This window comes from Harpegnathos saltator, unplaced genomic scaffold (genome assembly GCF_003227715.2).
Source record: "Harpegnathos saltator strain DR-91 unplaced genomic scaffold, Hsal_v8.6 scaffold672, whole genome shotgun sequence".
NCBI lineage: Eukaryota > Metazoa > Arthropoda > Insecta > Hymenoptera > Formicidae > Harpegnathos > Harpegnathos saltator.
The window spans coordinates 274,436-291,437 of NW_020230507.1; the positions used below are offsets into that span (position 1 = coordinate 274,436).

A 17,002-nucleotide genomic window follows, 5' to 3' on the forward strand; every position below is an offset into this window, starting at 1 on the left:
GAGGTATAAAAAAAAAGACTGTTACGTTGTTTCTGCGACAGAAAGAAAAAGACTTGGAGTTGACGGCGCGTATCGGTAAGGAATTGCTGACGCACAATCAGAAACTCGAGAGCACGGTAAACGCATTGGAGACCGAGCTGAAGGAGGCGAACGAGAAGATCACGCAGTTGAACCATGAGCTACTGAAGAAGACCGAGCTGATACAGATACTGACGAACGATGTGGACGAGTCCAGTTCGGAAGCGGGAACACCCACAGGCCTCCGTGGCATCAACTTGGATATGTTGCAGAGGAAGATCAACACCCTGGAGGACGAGAACAAGCAGCTGCGCAGCGAGTTCGCCAAATTGGCGCACGATGCCGACGATTCCGAAGAGCAGGAAGCACGCCTCGTGAAGGACATTACAGCGCAGTTAGGTACGTACGCAGTACGTTTCAAGTCGATTGCTTAAATAACCAATCAGCTTTGACGAACAGAAAAGCGAATAACCCGCTCTGATAGTGAATAAAAATTATAAACGTTATTAACGAACATTCAAACACAGAAGAAGGGGAGGAAGCCCGTATATTGTTGCAACCTTCGGTAAATTATATTGCAGTAAGTGCCAACATGGAGGTGGACGGCATAGCGGAGGAGCTCGGCCGTCAGAAGGAGGAGAACCGGCTACAGCATGAACAAATAGTCAGTCTCACCGCAAAATTGGCCGAAACGGAGCTCAGGCTCGCGCAACTGATGGCGGAACACGACGAGGTGGGAGCGACTCTAGTCATCACTAGGGATAATCAAAATACATTGGCCAGTGAACTAGCTGAATTCAAGGAGCGATACGCGGAGGTACGTATTTTCCCAACTTACAAGTGATAGGAAAAAGGAAAAATATAAACGGAAGCAGCAGTTGTTGAAGCATCATGCACGTGAATCGCATTGCTAATAAAAAAACAGCGCCAATAAAAAGAAACTCGATGATTATATCAGGAGCTGAATGGTCGTTTATTAATGTGTGTACTCTAAGTGAAATATGTTCTACGTTGCTTGTACATCAGGTGGTGAATTTACTGGCTGAAACACAAGAGCAGTTGCGAAAACAGAGGAAACGCGGGATGCCGACTGTACGCGGTGGCCCCCTGTTCCCGTCGATGGGCGCGGCCCCTCAGCCGGATTCTATCGCCTCGGAACTGGAATCGTCCCTTTATTCGGAATTCAGCGTTGACTCTGGCATCAGTGGTGACAGATTGTACGTTATCAAGCCCTTGTTGAATTCCATTATCGTCAAACCGAGGAACTGAACGCAATACGTTTCTCTCGTATACTCCAAATGAATCGGTTAGCTTTGGTATATGTTTAAAAATTAATGAAGCACTCTCTGTGCTATCTTTGTCCCACAGACCAACCTATAAGAAAGTGTTTGAGACTGTCCGTAGCGCCTCGCGGGCGTCCCATGTGACAAGTATGGACCCTAACCACTTCCCCAGGATAGGCTCCATGACGACGTCCACGTTATCCAGCAGTTCCGCTGGTCCGCGAATGAGCTGTGGGCAAGTGCGACCCCACGCGTCTACGTATCCCAGTTTGGACTCCGCTGGACACAGCGATAGCGAGGGATCTCTCCTTACGGAGTCTGAGGATTACCCGTATGTGTTCATTGTTTCTTCACAACGAGGAGCGAATGTTCCTCGTAAGACGAGCGAACTAATCCTAACGAGTGAAATCCAATTGCTTGTTGCAGAGGACCACAACGAACCGGTGTACCAGGTGCTCCCGGCGCAGCTGATCTAGAAGCCGCTCTGCGTCGTCTGACGCCGGCCGAAGTGTTAGCCAGGCGTGCGTGCCTCAGCACGGGCGCCGGTTACAATTACGATTACGACGGTGGCGCGCATTCGCCGCCGACGTTCTTGCCTTTTGGCTGTCGCACTCCCGACAGCATCATGTCCACCGGCAGCAGCGGTAATCTGAGCGGCTTTAGCGGCAACAGCGGTAACACCTGGCGTATACCGGAGAAACTGCAAATTGTTAAGCCGATGGAGGGGTCTCAGACGTTACATCACTGGTCGCAGCTGGCGACACCGACACTGGGCGGCCTGTTGGAAGACAGACCGGGCGTGAAGACCAGGGGCGGTCGCGGTCTCGAGGATCTCGGCCTCGTTACGTTCACATTGAGCGACCTGGAGGAAGACGAAGAGTACACCAATCCGGGTAAATTGTTCCAAGACACTGGCTCCGTTTACACGTACACCAACAGCACGGTGCTGCATCCGGACGATCATACCAGTGTGACGCCGAGCATCGTCGGCAGTCGAGTCGCCACAGCGCCCAACAGCGGCATGAATTCCGGCATGAGCACACCCCGCACGCTCAGTCGTCGCAACTCCACGTCGACGTTCTCCACTACGCTCGGCCTGGCCAAGATGTTGAACGAGAGAGGAATCAAGGCCGTGACGCCGTCGTGCGTAGGCACGCCGTCCTGTGTGGCCACGCCCACTGGCGAGCGAAATTTCACGCCGACCGCTACACCGTGTAATAGTCCGGACGCGAGTCCACCGCCTACACGGTCGACGTCGCCACCCCCGGAGACTAGCAACACCCTGTCGTTGGGACTGTTCAGTAGCGGAGCAGAGTTACTGAAACGTACCTTCAGCCATGAGTCGTCGACGGCCGCAGCTCAGTCCAAGAAAAAACGACCGAAGCCGGCGCTCTCGCGCTCCGACAAGAAGGCTCTCACGGGTATACGCCTGGTGGAGAAGCTGGAGAGGATCGGAATCGACACGATCATGGCCACTACCATCTCGTCGATCTCGCCATTGGCGCTACACGGTGCTCTGTATACGCGTCGCTTGACTGAAAGTCCGATGGCACAATTGACTTTCCTCAAGACCTCGATGTCCTCCAGTACCAGCCAAGAGAAGCTAATATCTCCCTCGTCTTCGGCATCCTCCGTTAGCGGCGAGTTCCTGCCAGGCAAGCCGCCGTTACCGGTCAAACGGAACGGCAAGGACGAGCCCGAGACTGGCGGGCGGTCCGGCTCTAATGCATTTAACTCGAGGTCGGGTCGACAACGACGATCGGGTGCTAAAGCGACGAGACCCGACCTGGGGCAAGTCAAGCCGCCGGTTTCGACGCCCGTCACTAAAGAATCCGCCGCGCAATCTGCATTAGGCACGATAAGCTCACTTCTTTTCGGCCGTAAGGGTGGCTTATTGTGAAGACTTGGTAGAATCTGTAATCCGAAGGGCGGATCGGTCGGTGTATCAAATGAGTTCATTTCTAATCTATTTGAGAAAAAGGAAGCTCTTTTTTTTATTACTTAAAAGTTTTCGGTTCACGCGTTCACTGGGTGCTATACGCGCCTGTCGGTGTCGTCGCGCGCTTATCCGTATAACCGTAAGTTTTCAGCAAAACACTGCAACGGTTCATCCACGAAAGTCGAGTTTTCAAAATATGCTGTTGATAAGTGCGTCAACTCTGATGGTCTATACGATTCGGGTCGCTAAACATAGCCGCACTGCATACGTTGAGCATAAAATCATTGTATTTTAGATTTTATCTCGAAAAGGGGGAAAAGAACGCAATGAATTAAGGACAAAATTAGTGTTGAAGGGCAGATTTTTCATAGTTTGTGATATACGAGGGGAAATCGGCACTAGAGGTCAAAGAGAAAGATATTCCAAAAAAAAAAAAAGAATCACTACGACATTGCAATTACGTTGAAAATACGTATATACATTTCCGGTAATAAGAAGCATGAATTGCGAGAAACGATTTAGAGAGGGAAAAAAGGGAAACTATAATGGCAGGGTAGTTAGTGAGATTAATAATAATCATATATTCGAAATTTGCAGCTAACGTTCGGGGAAAACGAACATTATCGACACATATAAATCAGTAATTTACAACGGGGGATGGAGTGCACAGGGTGATACATCGCTCTATGATACAGCATTTTATGCGTTTTAGCACAACATAATTCCATTTTGGTGCTGATTTATACATATATATATATATTTTTTTTTTTCCGGCGGATGCCTGATAATGATGAGATTGCAAGGAGCCCGTAGCAGCATTGCCAATGCTATTGTCAGTCTTTGCACGCGGAAGATTGCGCATTTAGCGTTGATTCACAAAGTACTGTACATAGTTGAATAAAAGGCAGTTACTAGAAGCCGGCTCGGACGCCTCGCCGTTCTTAGTCCTGATTTCTTTCGTGATTCGTTTAATTTATTGCAACTTCGTTTCCTGCAGATGGGACTGAGTTTTACGTGTAAGTGACCTACGATGTATTATAGAAGAGTGTTTTAGCTCGTTGCAGCCTTGTACATAGACGTACAAATTAATAAATTAAGTTGGAAAACAACGTGTCGCTATCCTGTCTCGTTTATATCTCCGCTCACATCTCCTCTTCTCGTCGTCGTCGTCGTCGTCGTCGTCGAGACCATTGTGCGAGAGGCCTAAAGAGTTCAGTGAAAGAATGACGATTATACGGCGGATAGCCATGTGTACGCGTTGTTGTAAATAGAATTCGTCGAACTGACACGAACTGACGAATCGATCGGTAGAGGGATGTCATATTTTACTGCAATTACATTTTGTACTGATATTGATGACAAATGCAGGATCAAGCGTAGAACGGGCAGTCTCACTGAAAATGTATACATTTATAACTTGGCCCATTTCAATCATTATTTTATCCATATAGTGCGATATAGCTTCTAGGAATACTTTGGAATGAACATCGAAGGAAATTCTCAAAGCTGTTTGTTTGTACGTTCGTATAAAAAGAGAGCGAGTTGTGTGTTTCACACATTGAAAATTAAGTATCCTGCATGAAGGATTTAGAATGTATTTAGAAAATGCATTTAGATAGTACGTAGAGCCCATTTTTGTTTTCTTCCCTCTCTCCTTCCTCTCCTTCGAATAGCAAAGCACAACGTGCAATATGTTTGTTTCTGCATATTGCATATTGAGTATCAAACGTATCAATAAAAATTGCGGTAAAATCAAGTGAGAATGACCATTCAACGAAACAAAAGGCGCGCAGCACTGTAGATTTCGTTGTTAGTTTTCTATAAGAACTGACGATACCTACGGAGAGCACACAGATGCAACATAAAATATACGCTATGACGTAAGGACATATTTTTCAATGTAATTCGTGATTCTTAGCTTCTTTAAGCGACTTAAATTGCTCAGTCAGCCAATAGATATCCCTACTCAGTTTTCGCAGCGAAGGGACGATACGTGTGTGTATATATATGTAATACATGATGCGTTTTACGAAAACTAACAAGTAGATTGTTTCCCCCGATTACAGTCGCGTTGCTTCTATACGTATGTTCCTGCGGCGAACACAATGTTAGTAGTAAGTAAAGCGTGTATCTCGTCTCACGTATCTCGCTACAGCATACGTTGTTAAATCCATTAACAGTTTTGAGATCGAGGCCTTAGTACCTGTAAAGAAATTTCGTATTTGTTGTCCGATACGTTGTTTTAGATTGTGATATTTTTATGGTAACGTGTACTTCAGTTCTTATGTACTTATTCCGACGATACGTATAGATTTATTCGATCTGCCGATTGTTTTACCCACGTCTACAGTAAGCATGTCTTGTAGGCCCCTTAACAGAAGGTGCTACGTCATTAATTTAGGTTTATGGTATCAGCACTGTAATTAAACAATTGTTACAGTAGAGATTACGATATGTCATACCTACAAATTGAACAATAAATATATTTAAGTACTAACGGTATAATTTTTGTCTCATAAACTGCAGCGTACTGTATAATAAAATTTCAGTACAAAACTCGATAAAGAAATTTTTTATTTATTTATATATTAAAAAAAAATGGAAAGAGAAAGAAAACACAGTCATAATTAATATTATATTTTTAAGTAACCGCACACATGTCATTGATAATTTAATATACTTTTACACATTCTATAAGCAAAATTAATTGCTGATAGAAATAAATACTTGGAATAAAAGATACATTCAATCTCGCAGATGTTTAATCACTAATCTTTGTTGAAATGCCAACATTTGAGTTTTGCTGACAGAATAATATAATTAACAGAGATAATATAAAGATAAAAAACGACGGATTTCTGTGTATATTGCGATAAATTCCTTATATTTTACTAATTTTTTTTCTGTACATAGTAAAGAACATTGTATCTTTTTAATTTTCCTCATACCATCGACGTTTCGATTACTGTGAGCAATGTGAGGAGTGGAACATTCATCTTATTTAAATGCATTCATAGCTTATTCGCGACTTTCCAGAGCTTTACTTTTAAAACTTCAAGGATATATATTGGATATATATGGATATATATTGTGTATATATAGGATATCAAAATATGACTGAAATATTGGGTGGAAACTTAAACACAGTAATTAGGCAGTAAACTTTTCTTTAAACTTTTTATGTAAATCATAAGATATAAAGAACACATATTATTTTTTTCCAGCTATAATTATACCATCGTATTTTTGCTGGAACCACTTCATTGCATCTTCTTTTGTTAGTCTATGTTGGAAGCCGACTTTACCAGTTTTCCTTCTTCTGTGTGCTACATTAAATCCTACAAAATATACATTTAGATAATTCATAAGATCTTTTCTCGCAATTGTTCATGCATAAAATACTAAGCTCAATTCAATTAGTATCACAAATCTTAATGTTAATCTATAAGGATGTAGCCTCAGTTAAGTAACACACTCAGTAAGAGAAGTGGGCATGTGTTGCAAATTTGAAGCATTTTTTCTAGCACATGTTTAACATAATTATAGATATCACATTTAAAACAAGGATATCTATGATACCAGATAAAGTGCAATATCCACTTGTATATGTATATATAATTGCAATTACAACTTGTCACTAACCTGGTCGGCCAAGTACAACATAGAAATCCAGGCCATAAATACCGATGCTAGGATCATATTTAATTCCCAGGTCGATATGTTCTTGTATACCAAAACCAAAGTTTCCAGTACACGAGAAATTCTCTTTCTTCAATTCATATTCACGTACCTGCAATGAAGCAATATATATCATGTAATTATAATGTGAATAGAGAACAAAAATAAATACACATATATATTTATTAATATACCTTTAGGCCACGTTCGAGAATTTCTTCCGCTTTTGCACCACGTACAGTGCAGTGCACAGCTATCTTTTCATTGCGACGAATGCCAAAAGAACGTACAGTATATCTAGCCTTGGAAAATACTGGCTGCTGTCCAGTCAATTGTTCCAGGACCTATATATATTTAACTTTAATTTGTAAACTGTACACTATAACTTCAAAAGAAAGGACCGATGCATTCGTAAAATCTACCTTTGCAGCACGTGTTAATCTATCACCAGATTCTCCTACACAAATGTTTAAGCACAGTTTACGTATTCGTACTTCACGCATCACATTTTTGGATGCGTCTTTCGGCTCCTTCTTTGCCTTCTTCTCTTTCTTCACTACCGGTTTCTCCGTCATTTTTACTGTATCCTACAAATGGAAACAGTCATTAACAATCGCAGATTGTTGGTTATTATTCATCGTTTAAACTGATAGCCTCTGATAATGTAACAGAGTACATTTTATAAATAATTTATATGGATACGAAAAACAATTAATAAGAATAATTAAAGATTAATATAAGGTTTACTAATTTGGCATCTTTTATTATCCGTCATACGTAAGCAGATGCAGATTGGACATAACCACGTGTTCCGTTGTATAAAAAAGTTAAATATAAACGCGCTAATTAAAAACCAATTACCATTGATAATTGGTAAAAATATAGATAATTTTATTGTACAGAAAATATTTAATAATGTTAGATAATATAGAAAATGTTTGGAATAAGGACTAAAGTTTTCATGCCAATATTCCATACGACCTACCGCCATCTTGGAAAGTTCGTCAAGGAGTTACAAAATGTTATATGTGCTACCACAGACTTCTGGCAAAACGTGTCGCAAGTGGAGGGGGTGTATGCCGCCATGATGAAGGTACCAGTGCTCACACAAACAGAAATCACACGGATAGTCACTACTGAAGTCAATATTAGATATTTTAATTGAAATTTAATATATGTAGAAAAATCAAATAAAATAAAGAGAAATATGGAAAGAAATGTGTAATTCTTTTTTTTATTATAAGGAAATATTGTGAAATGTATATATATATATATATATACACGTGTGTGTGTAAAGTTTACTTAATTTACTATTCTCACATATTTATATATGCCAAAAAAGGAAAAATTGATATAAAGTCAGATGAGATTGAATAAAAAAGATCATATGTGTAATGAAGTAGAACCTTTTATATATTTACTTGTTTTTTATTTTTAAACATTATTTCATAACATGTATTTCAACCTTGCATATATAAAATATATATATACATAACATGAACATATATTATACTTATCAGTCAATATTAATGCAGATTTTATTAGCTCAGTCTGCATTATTAATGTCATATTGCTTTTAAAAAAATAGCCAATAGGCCACTTCCACTTTCCATTAAGACTAACAAGCATAAACATCAATGCCTCGGTTGCGATCTTGTCTTTGGAATCCATTTTTCCCAACAGTCCCATATTTCCATAATCAGGTATGCCTACCATTTGATGCTTATAATCATCCCGTATCATTCGTTTTCTAAGTGCCATGGCATCTAACACAAGATTACAATATCGATCATCTGTCGACAGTTTTCCTATCTCGGATAATACGTTTTCATGGAAGCCAGGCCTCTGCATCAACTGACAATAGTAGTTTTCTCAAAGTTGATGGAGCAGGTAATCTGAACATTTTCCTGGAAAATATGTAATATTTTACTAAAAATATATATATATAGAGTTTGCACTAATAATGAACATTAACATTATTTCATTGTAACATATACAAGATGCAATTATTAAGCAATAAAAATATGATCCCATTTTATATTAAAATTGCATTTTTTTCAACTTCACATCAACAATTTGCTTCACCACAGTTTTTTTTCTATAAATAACAGTAACAAATTATTTTTTCATAAATACATGTCAACGATACAATATCAACAATGCAATAAATACAATACCAAGTTTTATTACCATTCACCAGTTACAAGTTAGTTAAATATTAAATTTAAAAAATTTTTAAATTTAACATCTAGTTAAATTGCACACCATGCAAGATTTTATAGAGTTTAAAAATATTTTATAATAGTATGAGCTATTTGCATTGAAGAACAGAACAGAATATTGAAGAAGAAACGAGTTAAAAGCAGAAAATGTTAATAATTAGTTATTTTTTTATGAAAAACAGGTTATTTAATAAAATAAAACTTATGGCCATGCAGCATACAATGTTCTAAGAACGTCTCAAAAAACATACTTAGAATCTTGGAAGATCATTAAGACGTTTGTAGAAAATATCTGTGTTGTTTTAATGTATCTGTAACGGACAATAAGGACATTAAAAAAGAAGGGAAAAAGAAAACCTATTACCTACAAAATGCATAACCTTTTAGTGATGAGAAATACAAGGATAAAGCAAACTCTTTCACCTCATCTGTATAACGTTCACCTTTACTTTTGCGCTTCTGGTTTTTTACTTCATTTTGCATAATTTCGAACATAACACCACCAAAGTGTTCTTTTAGTAATTACAAACTGTCATTATCCATGATTTGCTTTTGTTGTAATTCATTAAGCATTGTTTCCATTGAACTAATCTTTTTATCACGTCTCTGCAACTTCCATTTCAATGTTCTATTTTCATTTTGTAATTTCTTTAAACTTTTAGATTGAACCGTCTCTTCAATAGATGTTTCTTCCTCTGAGTCTGTATTTATTGAGTTGCTTCTAATAGTAGAGTTGCTAATAGAGTTGCTTCTTTGTGTATCGGATATAATGGAATATTCTCCTGGTTTCATTTCAACAGCTATCTGTTTTGTATTCAGGTGTATAACTCCTTTTTCGACAGGTGTATGTGATAATTCCATTAAATTTATGTTCTTTATAGCAGCTTCGTTATCAATATAATTATGATCAATACTGTCAGTCAAGATACTGGTTTTACTATTTTCAATATTGAAAACTTCTTTTACATTTAACAATGTATTACACTGCTCATTTTCTTCATTATTTGAAGACTGGCCTCTTGGCACCGCATCTGGACGTAAAATTACACGAGTATATCCCATACCTGCTATAATATCATTTCTGCTAAAATGCAAACTACATATTTTGCTGTTCTTAGTTGGCTTCCAATTTGGTTTTTTAACTACAGCTATCCATTTATGAAGACGATTTTCATCTTTTAAGGGAAACCTGTAATATTATAAATACAAGATACTATTCAACAAATGACACTATATATCCTGTTATTACCCTGAATAGTTATAAATGCTTTTTACATGGTTACTACAATATTGTACAGATAATTTAAATGATACCTGCATCCTTCACTTGTGCTTTTCTTTCTAAATATAAAGATGTTTCATCTTTACTCATTATTCTTATAAAAGCAGCTCTTCATTTAATCTAACCAAAATAATATATTTCGATAAACAAATACTATACGTACCCAAACAAATGTACACCACTTTTCGATTTCCATTTCATATTACAATTTCTCACACAGCACTGTTTTCCCATCACTTTTTCTTTTCGCTACTTTTTCTTCTAACCTCTTTGATCTTTATTTCTTCACTTTATCCATATGACTAGAGTAGTCTATAATGAAACACGTGACACATCACAGATATTACAAATTCATACGCACGGTACTCTCAATTTGGCGTCTTCACCCCACCATCATCCCATCGCCAGAAGTCAGCAGTCTAGTTAGTATATAGAAGTCTGTGTGCGCTACTAACTGACACCGACTAAGGCCCCTTGCACAATGTCAGGCAACAAACAATAAGCATAAAAATAGACCAATCACAATTGACTATTACAAGAATAATCTATTGTGATTGGTCTACTTTTATTCTTATTGCCTTTTATTATTTATTCAATTCCATTAGAATTCAATTCTCCATTAGAAAGCTGTTCTCCTATTGGATGTCGGACGTCGTACGTCGGACATCGGACGCAGTGTGAATCCTCCATATGGATGTGAATGTGGATGCGAATGCGGATAAGGGTGTAGATGTGGATATGGATGTCGCAGAAAAACGCAGAAAAATACATAAAACGCTAAATAACGCAAAAAAGCGAGAAAACGCTGAAAAACGCAGAAAATTGCAGAAAAACGCGGAAAAATACAGAGAAACGCTAAATAACGCAAAAAGACAAAAAACGCTGAAAACGGAGAAAAATGCGAAAAAACGAAGAAAATTGCAGAAAGACGTGGAAAAACGCAGGAAAATACAGAAAAACAATGAATAAAGCAAAAAGACGAAAAAAATGTTGAAAAACGCAGAAAAACTCCTTTTTCTGCGCTTTTCTTAGTTCTTCTGCGACATCCACGTCTACATCCATATCTGCACCTTCATTTGCATCCACATTCACATCCACATCGTTTTGTTTTCGTCTTTTTGCGTTACTCATTGTTTTTCTGTATTTTTCTGCGTTTTTCAGCGTTTTATTGCGCTTTTCTGCATTTCTCTGTATTCGTATCCACATCCACATCCACATCCACAACCACATATACATAGCTTTTTTTCTTTTTGCGTTACTCATTGCTTTTCTATATTTTTCTGCGTTTTTCAGTGTTTTCCTGCATTTTGTTGCGCTTATCTGCGTTTCTCTATATTCGCATCCACATCTACATCGTTTTTTCGTCTTTTTGCGTTACTCACTGTTTTTCTGTATTTTTGTGCGTTCTTCACGGATATGATCCGCATGATTCACATGATCCACATCCACATCCACATCCACATTATCCACATAATCCACATCCACATCTACATAATCCACATTCACATCCACATGATCTACATTCACATGATTTACATGATCCACATCCACATGATCTACATTCACATGAACCACATTTACGTCCAATGTGGATCATGTGGATGTGGATGTGGATCATGTGGATCAGCAGATGTGGATGATGTGGATCATGTGGATGTTGATATGGATTATGTGAATTATATGGATGTGGATTATGTGGATTATGTGGATTATGAGGATTATGTAGATGTGGATGTGGATCATGTGGAAGTGGATGTAGATCATGTGGATGTGGATGTGCATCTTGAGGATCATATGGATGTTGATGTGAATCATATGGATAAGGATGTGGATCATGTGGATATGGATGTGGATCATGTGGATGTAGATGTGGATCACTTCCAACAGTCTTTATAGTATCTCGTCGGTACCAACAGTCTTTATAGTATCTCGTCGGTGTTTTTACATTTCTATATTGCATATCCCGCCAGAATCCAGGATACCTCCTCGATCATTATATTCCCCCGTTACAAATTGCGAAAGTCGAGAAAATGATAAATTTCAAATTTGTTGCCAGAATCCGAGATATCTTCTTGATCATTATATTCTCCAATTACAAAATGCGAAAATCAAGAAAAGGAGAAAATTCCAATCTCCCGCCAGAATCCGAGATACCTCCTTGATCATTATATTATCCTGTTACAAATTGCGAAAGTCAGAAAAATGAGAAATTTCAAATTTCCCGCCAAAATCCAGGATATCTCCTCAATCATTATATTATTCTGTTACAAATTGCGAAAGTCAGGAAAATGAGAAATTTCACTATTTCCCGCCAGAATCTAAAATACCTTCTCGATCATTATATTCTACCGTTACAAATTGCGAAAGTCGGGAAAATGAGAATTTCATTATTTCCCGCCAGAATCTAAAATACCTTCTCGATCATTATATTATCCTGTTACAAATGCGAAAATCAGGAAAATGAGAAATTTCAAATTTGTTGCCAGAATCCGGGATATCTTCTCGATCATTATATTCTCCTATTACAAAGTGCGAAAATCAGGAAAATGAGAAAATTCAAATTTCGCGCCAGAATCCGAGATACTTCCTCGATTATTATATTATCCTGTTACAAATTGCGAAAGTCAGGAAAATGAGAAATTTCATTATTTCCCGCCAGAATCCGAGATACCTCCTCGATCATTATATTCCCCCGTTATAAATTGTGAAAGTCGGGAAAATGAGAATTTCAAATTTCCCGCCAGAATTTGAAATACCTTCTCGATCATTATATTATCCTGTTACAAATTGTGAAAATCAGGAAAATGAGAAATTTTAAATTTCCTGCTAGAATCCAGAATACCTCCTCAATCATTATATTCCCCCGTTACAAATTGTGACAGTCGGGAAAATGAGAAATTCCAAATTTGTTGCCAGAATCCGGGATATCTTCTCGATCATTATATTCTCCTATTACAAAGTGCGAAAATCAGGAAAATGAGAAAATTCAAATTTCCTGCCAGAATCCGAGATACCTCCTCGATCATTATATTCTCCCGTTACAATTTGCGAAAGTCGGGAAAATGAGAATTTCACTATTTCCCGCCAGAATGTAAAATACCTTCTCGATCATTATATTATCCTGTTACAAATGCGAAAATCAGGAAAATGAGAAATTTCACTATTTCCCGCCAGAATCTAAAATACCTTCTCGACCATTATATTCTCCCGTTACAAATTGCGAAAGTCGGGAAAATGAGAATTTCACTATTTCCCGCCAGAATCGAAAATACCTTCTCGATCATTATATTATCCTGTTACAAATGCGAAAATCAGGAAAATGAGAAATTTCAAATTTGTTGCCAGAATCCGGGATATCTTTTCGATCATTATATTCTCCTATTACAAAGAGAAAATTCAAATCTCCCGCCAGAATTCAAGATACCTCCTCGATTATTATATTATCCTGTTACAAATTGCGAAAATCAGGAAAATGAGAAAATTCAAATTTCGCGCCAGAATCCGAGATACTTCCTCGATTATTATATTATCCTGTTACAAATTGCGAAAGTCAAGAAAATGAGAAATTTCAAATTTTCTGCTAGAATCCAGGATACCTCCTCGATCATTATATTCTCCCGTTATAAATTGTGAAAGTCGGGAAAATGAGAATTTCAAATTTCCCGCCAGAATCCGAAATACCTTCTCGATCATTATATTATCCTGTTACAAATTGCGAAAATCCGGAAAATGAGAAATTTCAAATTTCCTGCTAGAATCCAGAATACCTCCTCGATCATTATATTCTCCCGTTACAAATTGCGAAAGTCGGGAAAATGAGAATTTCACTATTTCCCGCCAGAATCTAAAATACCTTCTCGATCATTATATTATCCTGTTACAAATGCGAAAATCAGGAAAATGAGAAATTTCAATTATTACTTTATTTGATTTTTCTACATATATTAAATTTCAATTAAAATATCTAATATTGACTTCAGTAGTGACTATCCGTGTGATTTCTGTTTGTGTGAGTACTGGTACCATCATCATGGCGGCATACACCCCCTCCACTTGCGACACGTTTTGCCAGAAGTCTGTGGTAGCACATATAGCATTTTGTAACTCCTTGACGAACGTTCCAAGATGGCGGTAGGTCGTGTGGAATATTGGCATGAAAACTTTAGTCCTTATTCCAAACATTTTCTATATTATCTAACATTATTAAATATTTTCTGTACAATAAAATTATCTATATTTTTACCAATTATCAATGGTAATTGGTTTTTAATTAGCGCGTTTATATTTAACTTTTTTATACAACGGAACACGTGGTTATGTCCAATCTGCATCTGCTTACGTATGACGGATAATAAAAGATGCCAAATTAGTAAACCTTATATTAATCTTTAATTATTCTTATTAATTGTTTTTCGTATCCATATAAATTATTTATAAAATGTACTCTGTTACATTATCAGAGGCTATCAGTTTAAACGATGAATAATAACCAACAATCTGCGATTGTTAATGACTGTTTCCATTTGTAGGATACAGTAAAAATGACGGAGAAACCGGTAGTGAAGAAAGAGAAGAAGGCAAAGAAGGAGCCGAAAGACGCATCCAAAAATGTGATGCGTGAAGTACGAATACGTAAACTGTGCTTAAACATTTGTGTAGGAGAATCTGGTGATAGATTAACACGTGCTGCAAAGGTAGATTTTACGAATGCATCGGTCCTTTCTTTTGAAGTTATAGTGTACAGTTTACAAATTAAAGTTAAATATATATAGGTCCTGGAACAATTGACTGGACAGCAGCCAGTATTTTCCAAGGCTAGATATACTGTACGTTCTTTTGGCATTCGTCGCAATGAAAAGATAGCTGTGCACTGCACTGTACGTGGTGCAAAAGCGGAAGAAATTCTCGAACGTGGCCTAAAGGTATATTAATAAATATATATGTGTATTTATTTTTGTTCTCTATTCACATTATAATTACATGATATATATTGCTTCATTGCAGGTACGTGAATATGAATTGAAGAAAGAGAATTTCTCGTGTACTGGAAACTTTGGTTTTGGTATACAAGAACATATCGACCTGGGAATTAAATATGATCCTAGCATCGGTATTTATGGCCTGGATTTCTATGTTGTACTTGGCCGACCAGGTTAGTGACAAGTTGTAATTGCAATTATATATACATATACAAGTGGATATTGCACTTTATCTGGTATCATAGATATCCCTGTTTTAAATGTGATATCTAATTATGTTAAACATGTGCTAGAAAAAATGCTTCAAATTTGCAACACATGCCCACTTCTCTTACTGAGTGTGTTACTTAACTGAGGCTACATCCTTATAGATTAACATTAAGATTTGTGATACTAATTGAATTGAGCTTAGTATTTTATGCATGAACAATTGCGAGAAAAGATCTTATGAATTATCTAAATGTATATTTTGTAGGATTTAATGTAGCACACAGAAGAAGGAAAACTGGTAAAGTCGGCTTCCAACATAGACTAACAAAAGAAGATGCAATGAAGTGGTTCCAGCAAAAATATGATGGCATAATTATAGCTGGAAAAAAGTGATATGTATTTTGTATTTTATAATCTACATAAGTTTAGAAAAAAGTTCACTGTTTGATTCTTCCTAAATTCCCACTAGTATCCCAATGCCATTGATTTTTTATATCATTGAAATTCTAAAAGTAAAGTTCTGGGAGATCGCGAATAAGCTACTTACATGCTTAAATATGCTAAATTTATTCCATTCCTCACATTGCTTACAGTAATCGGAACATTGATGGTGTGAGGATAAATTAAAGATACAATATCCCTCACTATAATGTACACCACAAGAAAAAGATGAACGAGTAAAAATATAAGAAATTCATTGCACTGTATACGATTATTAAATCGTGGGAATACTGTCTCAATAAAATCACACAAGTACCTGTTTGAGTAGTGACAAACACTTCTGTCTGCACTGTAATCTTGTTTCCGATGAATATAACGTACTGGAGTTTATCAGTTATAATGTAGCTTATATATAGGCCTAGCATAGCGCAACGCTCGCAAAAGGAACTTCATTAAAAAATAATTATCTACAATATAAATTTTCTCTCTCTCTCTCTCTCTCTCTCTCTCTCTCTCTCTCTCTCTCGGTTAGAAATGTGATTGCTTGGATATTGTATGAAATTATATATTTCTTGGACGTTTCTTTTATTTTTTGATATAGTGATCATTATACTATCAATCATTCTGTTCCTTGATTTATAAAAGATTTAGTAGCAGAATGTAGCTTTGAGAGACAATCTATGTATGTAATATGAACGTTCATACTTCCGTTATTGGCACCTTATACATACACAATTTTTTCATCCTAATTATATGTTAAATTATTTAAAAAAATTCTATCATTAAGAATTCTCATCTTCGTATTATAATTACATGGATCGCTCTGAGTAAAAATTCAAGAAGATAAAGATAAAACAAAAATTATTTGTATTATATTACTGAATAAATATCTAAAACCTCAATATGCAATTGAAAAAAATTCAAGCCAATAATTGGTGCCAAGCATTAAA

At 37.2% G+C, this 17,002-nt stretch overlaps 4 protein-coding genes across 14 annotated transcripts in view; 2 read left to right on the top strand and 2 right to left on the bottom strand.

The window, feature by feature from the left end:
- Positions 1-4,868, top strand: part of milt (trafficking kinesin-binding protein milt) — a 56,848-nt gene extending 51,980 nt beyond the window's left edge. For 4 of the 5 annotated variants that reach the window (XM_011142050.3, XM_011142055.3, XM_011142051.3 and 1 more), the window contains 5 exons: positions 42-417; positions 600-835; positions 1,045-1,235; positions 1,387-1,632; positions 1,728-4,868. In XM_011142050.3, the coding sequence (XP_011140352.1) occupies positions 42-417; positions 600-835; positions 1,045-1,235; positions 1,387-1,632; positions 1,728-3,201 (2,523 nt within the window). In that variant the 3' untranslated portion in view covers positions 3,202-4,868. The remainder of the gene's footprint in view (positions 1-41; positions 418-599; positions 836-1,044; positions 1,236-1,386; positions 1,633-1,727) is intronic. The other variant, XM_011142054.3, reaches the window with a different exon arrangement.
- Positions 4,869-6,390: 1,522 nt separating this feature from the next.
- RpL11 (ribosomal protein L11) lies at positions 6,391-8,078 on the bottom strand. The gene is made up of 5 exons (XM_011142047.3): positions 7,904-8,078; positions 7,341-7,505; positions 7,113-7,262; positions 6,883-7,030; positions 6,391-6,578 (listed from the first exon to the last, which is right to left on the bottom strand). The coding sequence occupies exons 1-5, from the start codon at positions 7,907-7,909 to the stop codon at positions 6,451-6,453; spliced, it is 597 nt and encodes a 198-aa protein (XP_011140349.1). The 5' UTR covers positions 7,910-8,078; the 3' UTR covers positions 6,391-6,450.
- Positions 8,079-8,496: 418 nt separating this feature from the next.
- Positions 8,497-10,844, bottom strand: LOC112589954 (THAP domain-containing protein 5-like). 6 transcript variants are annotated; one of them, XM_025305094.1, is made up of 4 exons: positions 10,586-10,844; positions 10,241-10,329; positions 9,392-10,171; positions 8,497-8,825 (listed from the first exon to the last, which is right to left on the bottom strand). In XM_025305094.1, the coding sequence occupies exons 1-3, from the start codon at positions 10,654-10,656 to the stop codon at positions 9,663-9,665; spliced, it is 669 nt and encodes a 222-aa protein (XP_025160879.1). In that variant the 5' UTR covers positions 10,657-10,844; the 3' UTR covers positions 8,497-8,825; positions 9,392-9,662. The 6 variants fall into 6 exon arrangements, with proteins under 6 accessions (XP_025160879.1, XP_025160877.1, XP_025160875.1 ...); XM_025305092.1 differs by having other exon boundaries at positions 9,392-9,451; positions 9,584-10,329; positions 10,586-10,841; XM_025305090.1 differs by having other exon boundaries at positions 9,392-9,451; positions 9,564-10,329; positions 10,586-10,841.
- Positions 10,845-14,371: 3,527 nt separating this feature from the next.
- On the top strand, positions 14,372-16,367 carry LOC105183724 (60S ribosomal protein L11). Of its 2 annotated transcripts, none has more exons than XM_011142044.3 (5): positions 14,372-14,553; positions 14,952-15,116; positions 15,195-15,344; positions 15,427-15,574; positions 15,877-16,367. In XM_011142044.3, the coding sequence occupies exons 1-5, from the start codon at positions 14,548-14,550 to the stop codon at positions 16,002-16,004; spliced, it is 597 nt and encodes a 198-aa protein (XP_011140346.1). In that variant the 5' UTR covers positions 14,372-14,547; the 3' UTR covers positions 16,005-16,367. The 2 variants fall into 2 exon arrangements, with proteins under 2 accessions (XP_011140346.1, XP_011140348.1); XM_011142046.2 differs by lacking the exon at positions 14,372-14,553 and adding an exon at positions 14,557-14,573.
- Positions 16,368-17,002: the final 635 nt, after the last annotated feature.

Coding starts and splice junctions, on each gene's coding strand:
- LOC112589954 (XM_025305092.1), bottom strand. CDS start 10,656: ATGGGAAAACAGTGCTGTGTGAGAAATTGTAATATGAAATGGAAATCG. Junction 10,330..10,585: donor AGTGGTGTACATTTGTTTGG/GTACGTATAGTA, acceptor ATAATATTACAG/GTTTCCCTTAAAAGATGAAA.
- RpL11 (XM_011142047.3), bottom strand. Junction 7,031..7,112: donor TTCTCGAACGTGGCCTAAAG/GTATATTAATAA, acceptor GCTTCATTGCAG/GTACGTGAATATGAATTGAA. Junction 6,579..6,882: donor TGTTGTACTTGGCCGACCAG/GTTAGTGACAAG, acceptor TATATTTTGTAG/GATTTAATGTAGCACACAGA.
- LOC105183724 (XM_011142044.3), top strand. Junction 15,345..15,426: donor TTCTCGAACGTGGCCTAAAG/GTATATTAATAA, acceptor GCTTCATTGCAG/GTACGTGAATATGAATTGAA. Junction 15,575..15,876: donor TGTTGTACTTGGCCGACCAG/GTTAGTGACAAG, acceptor TATATTTTGTAG/GATTTAATGTAGCACACAGA.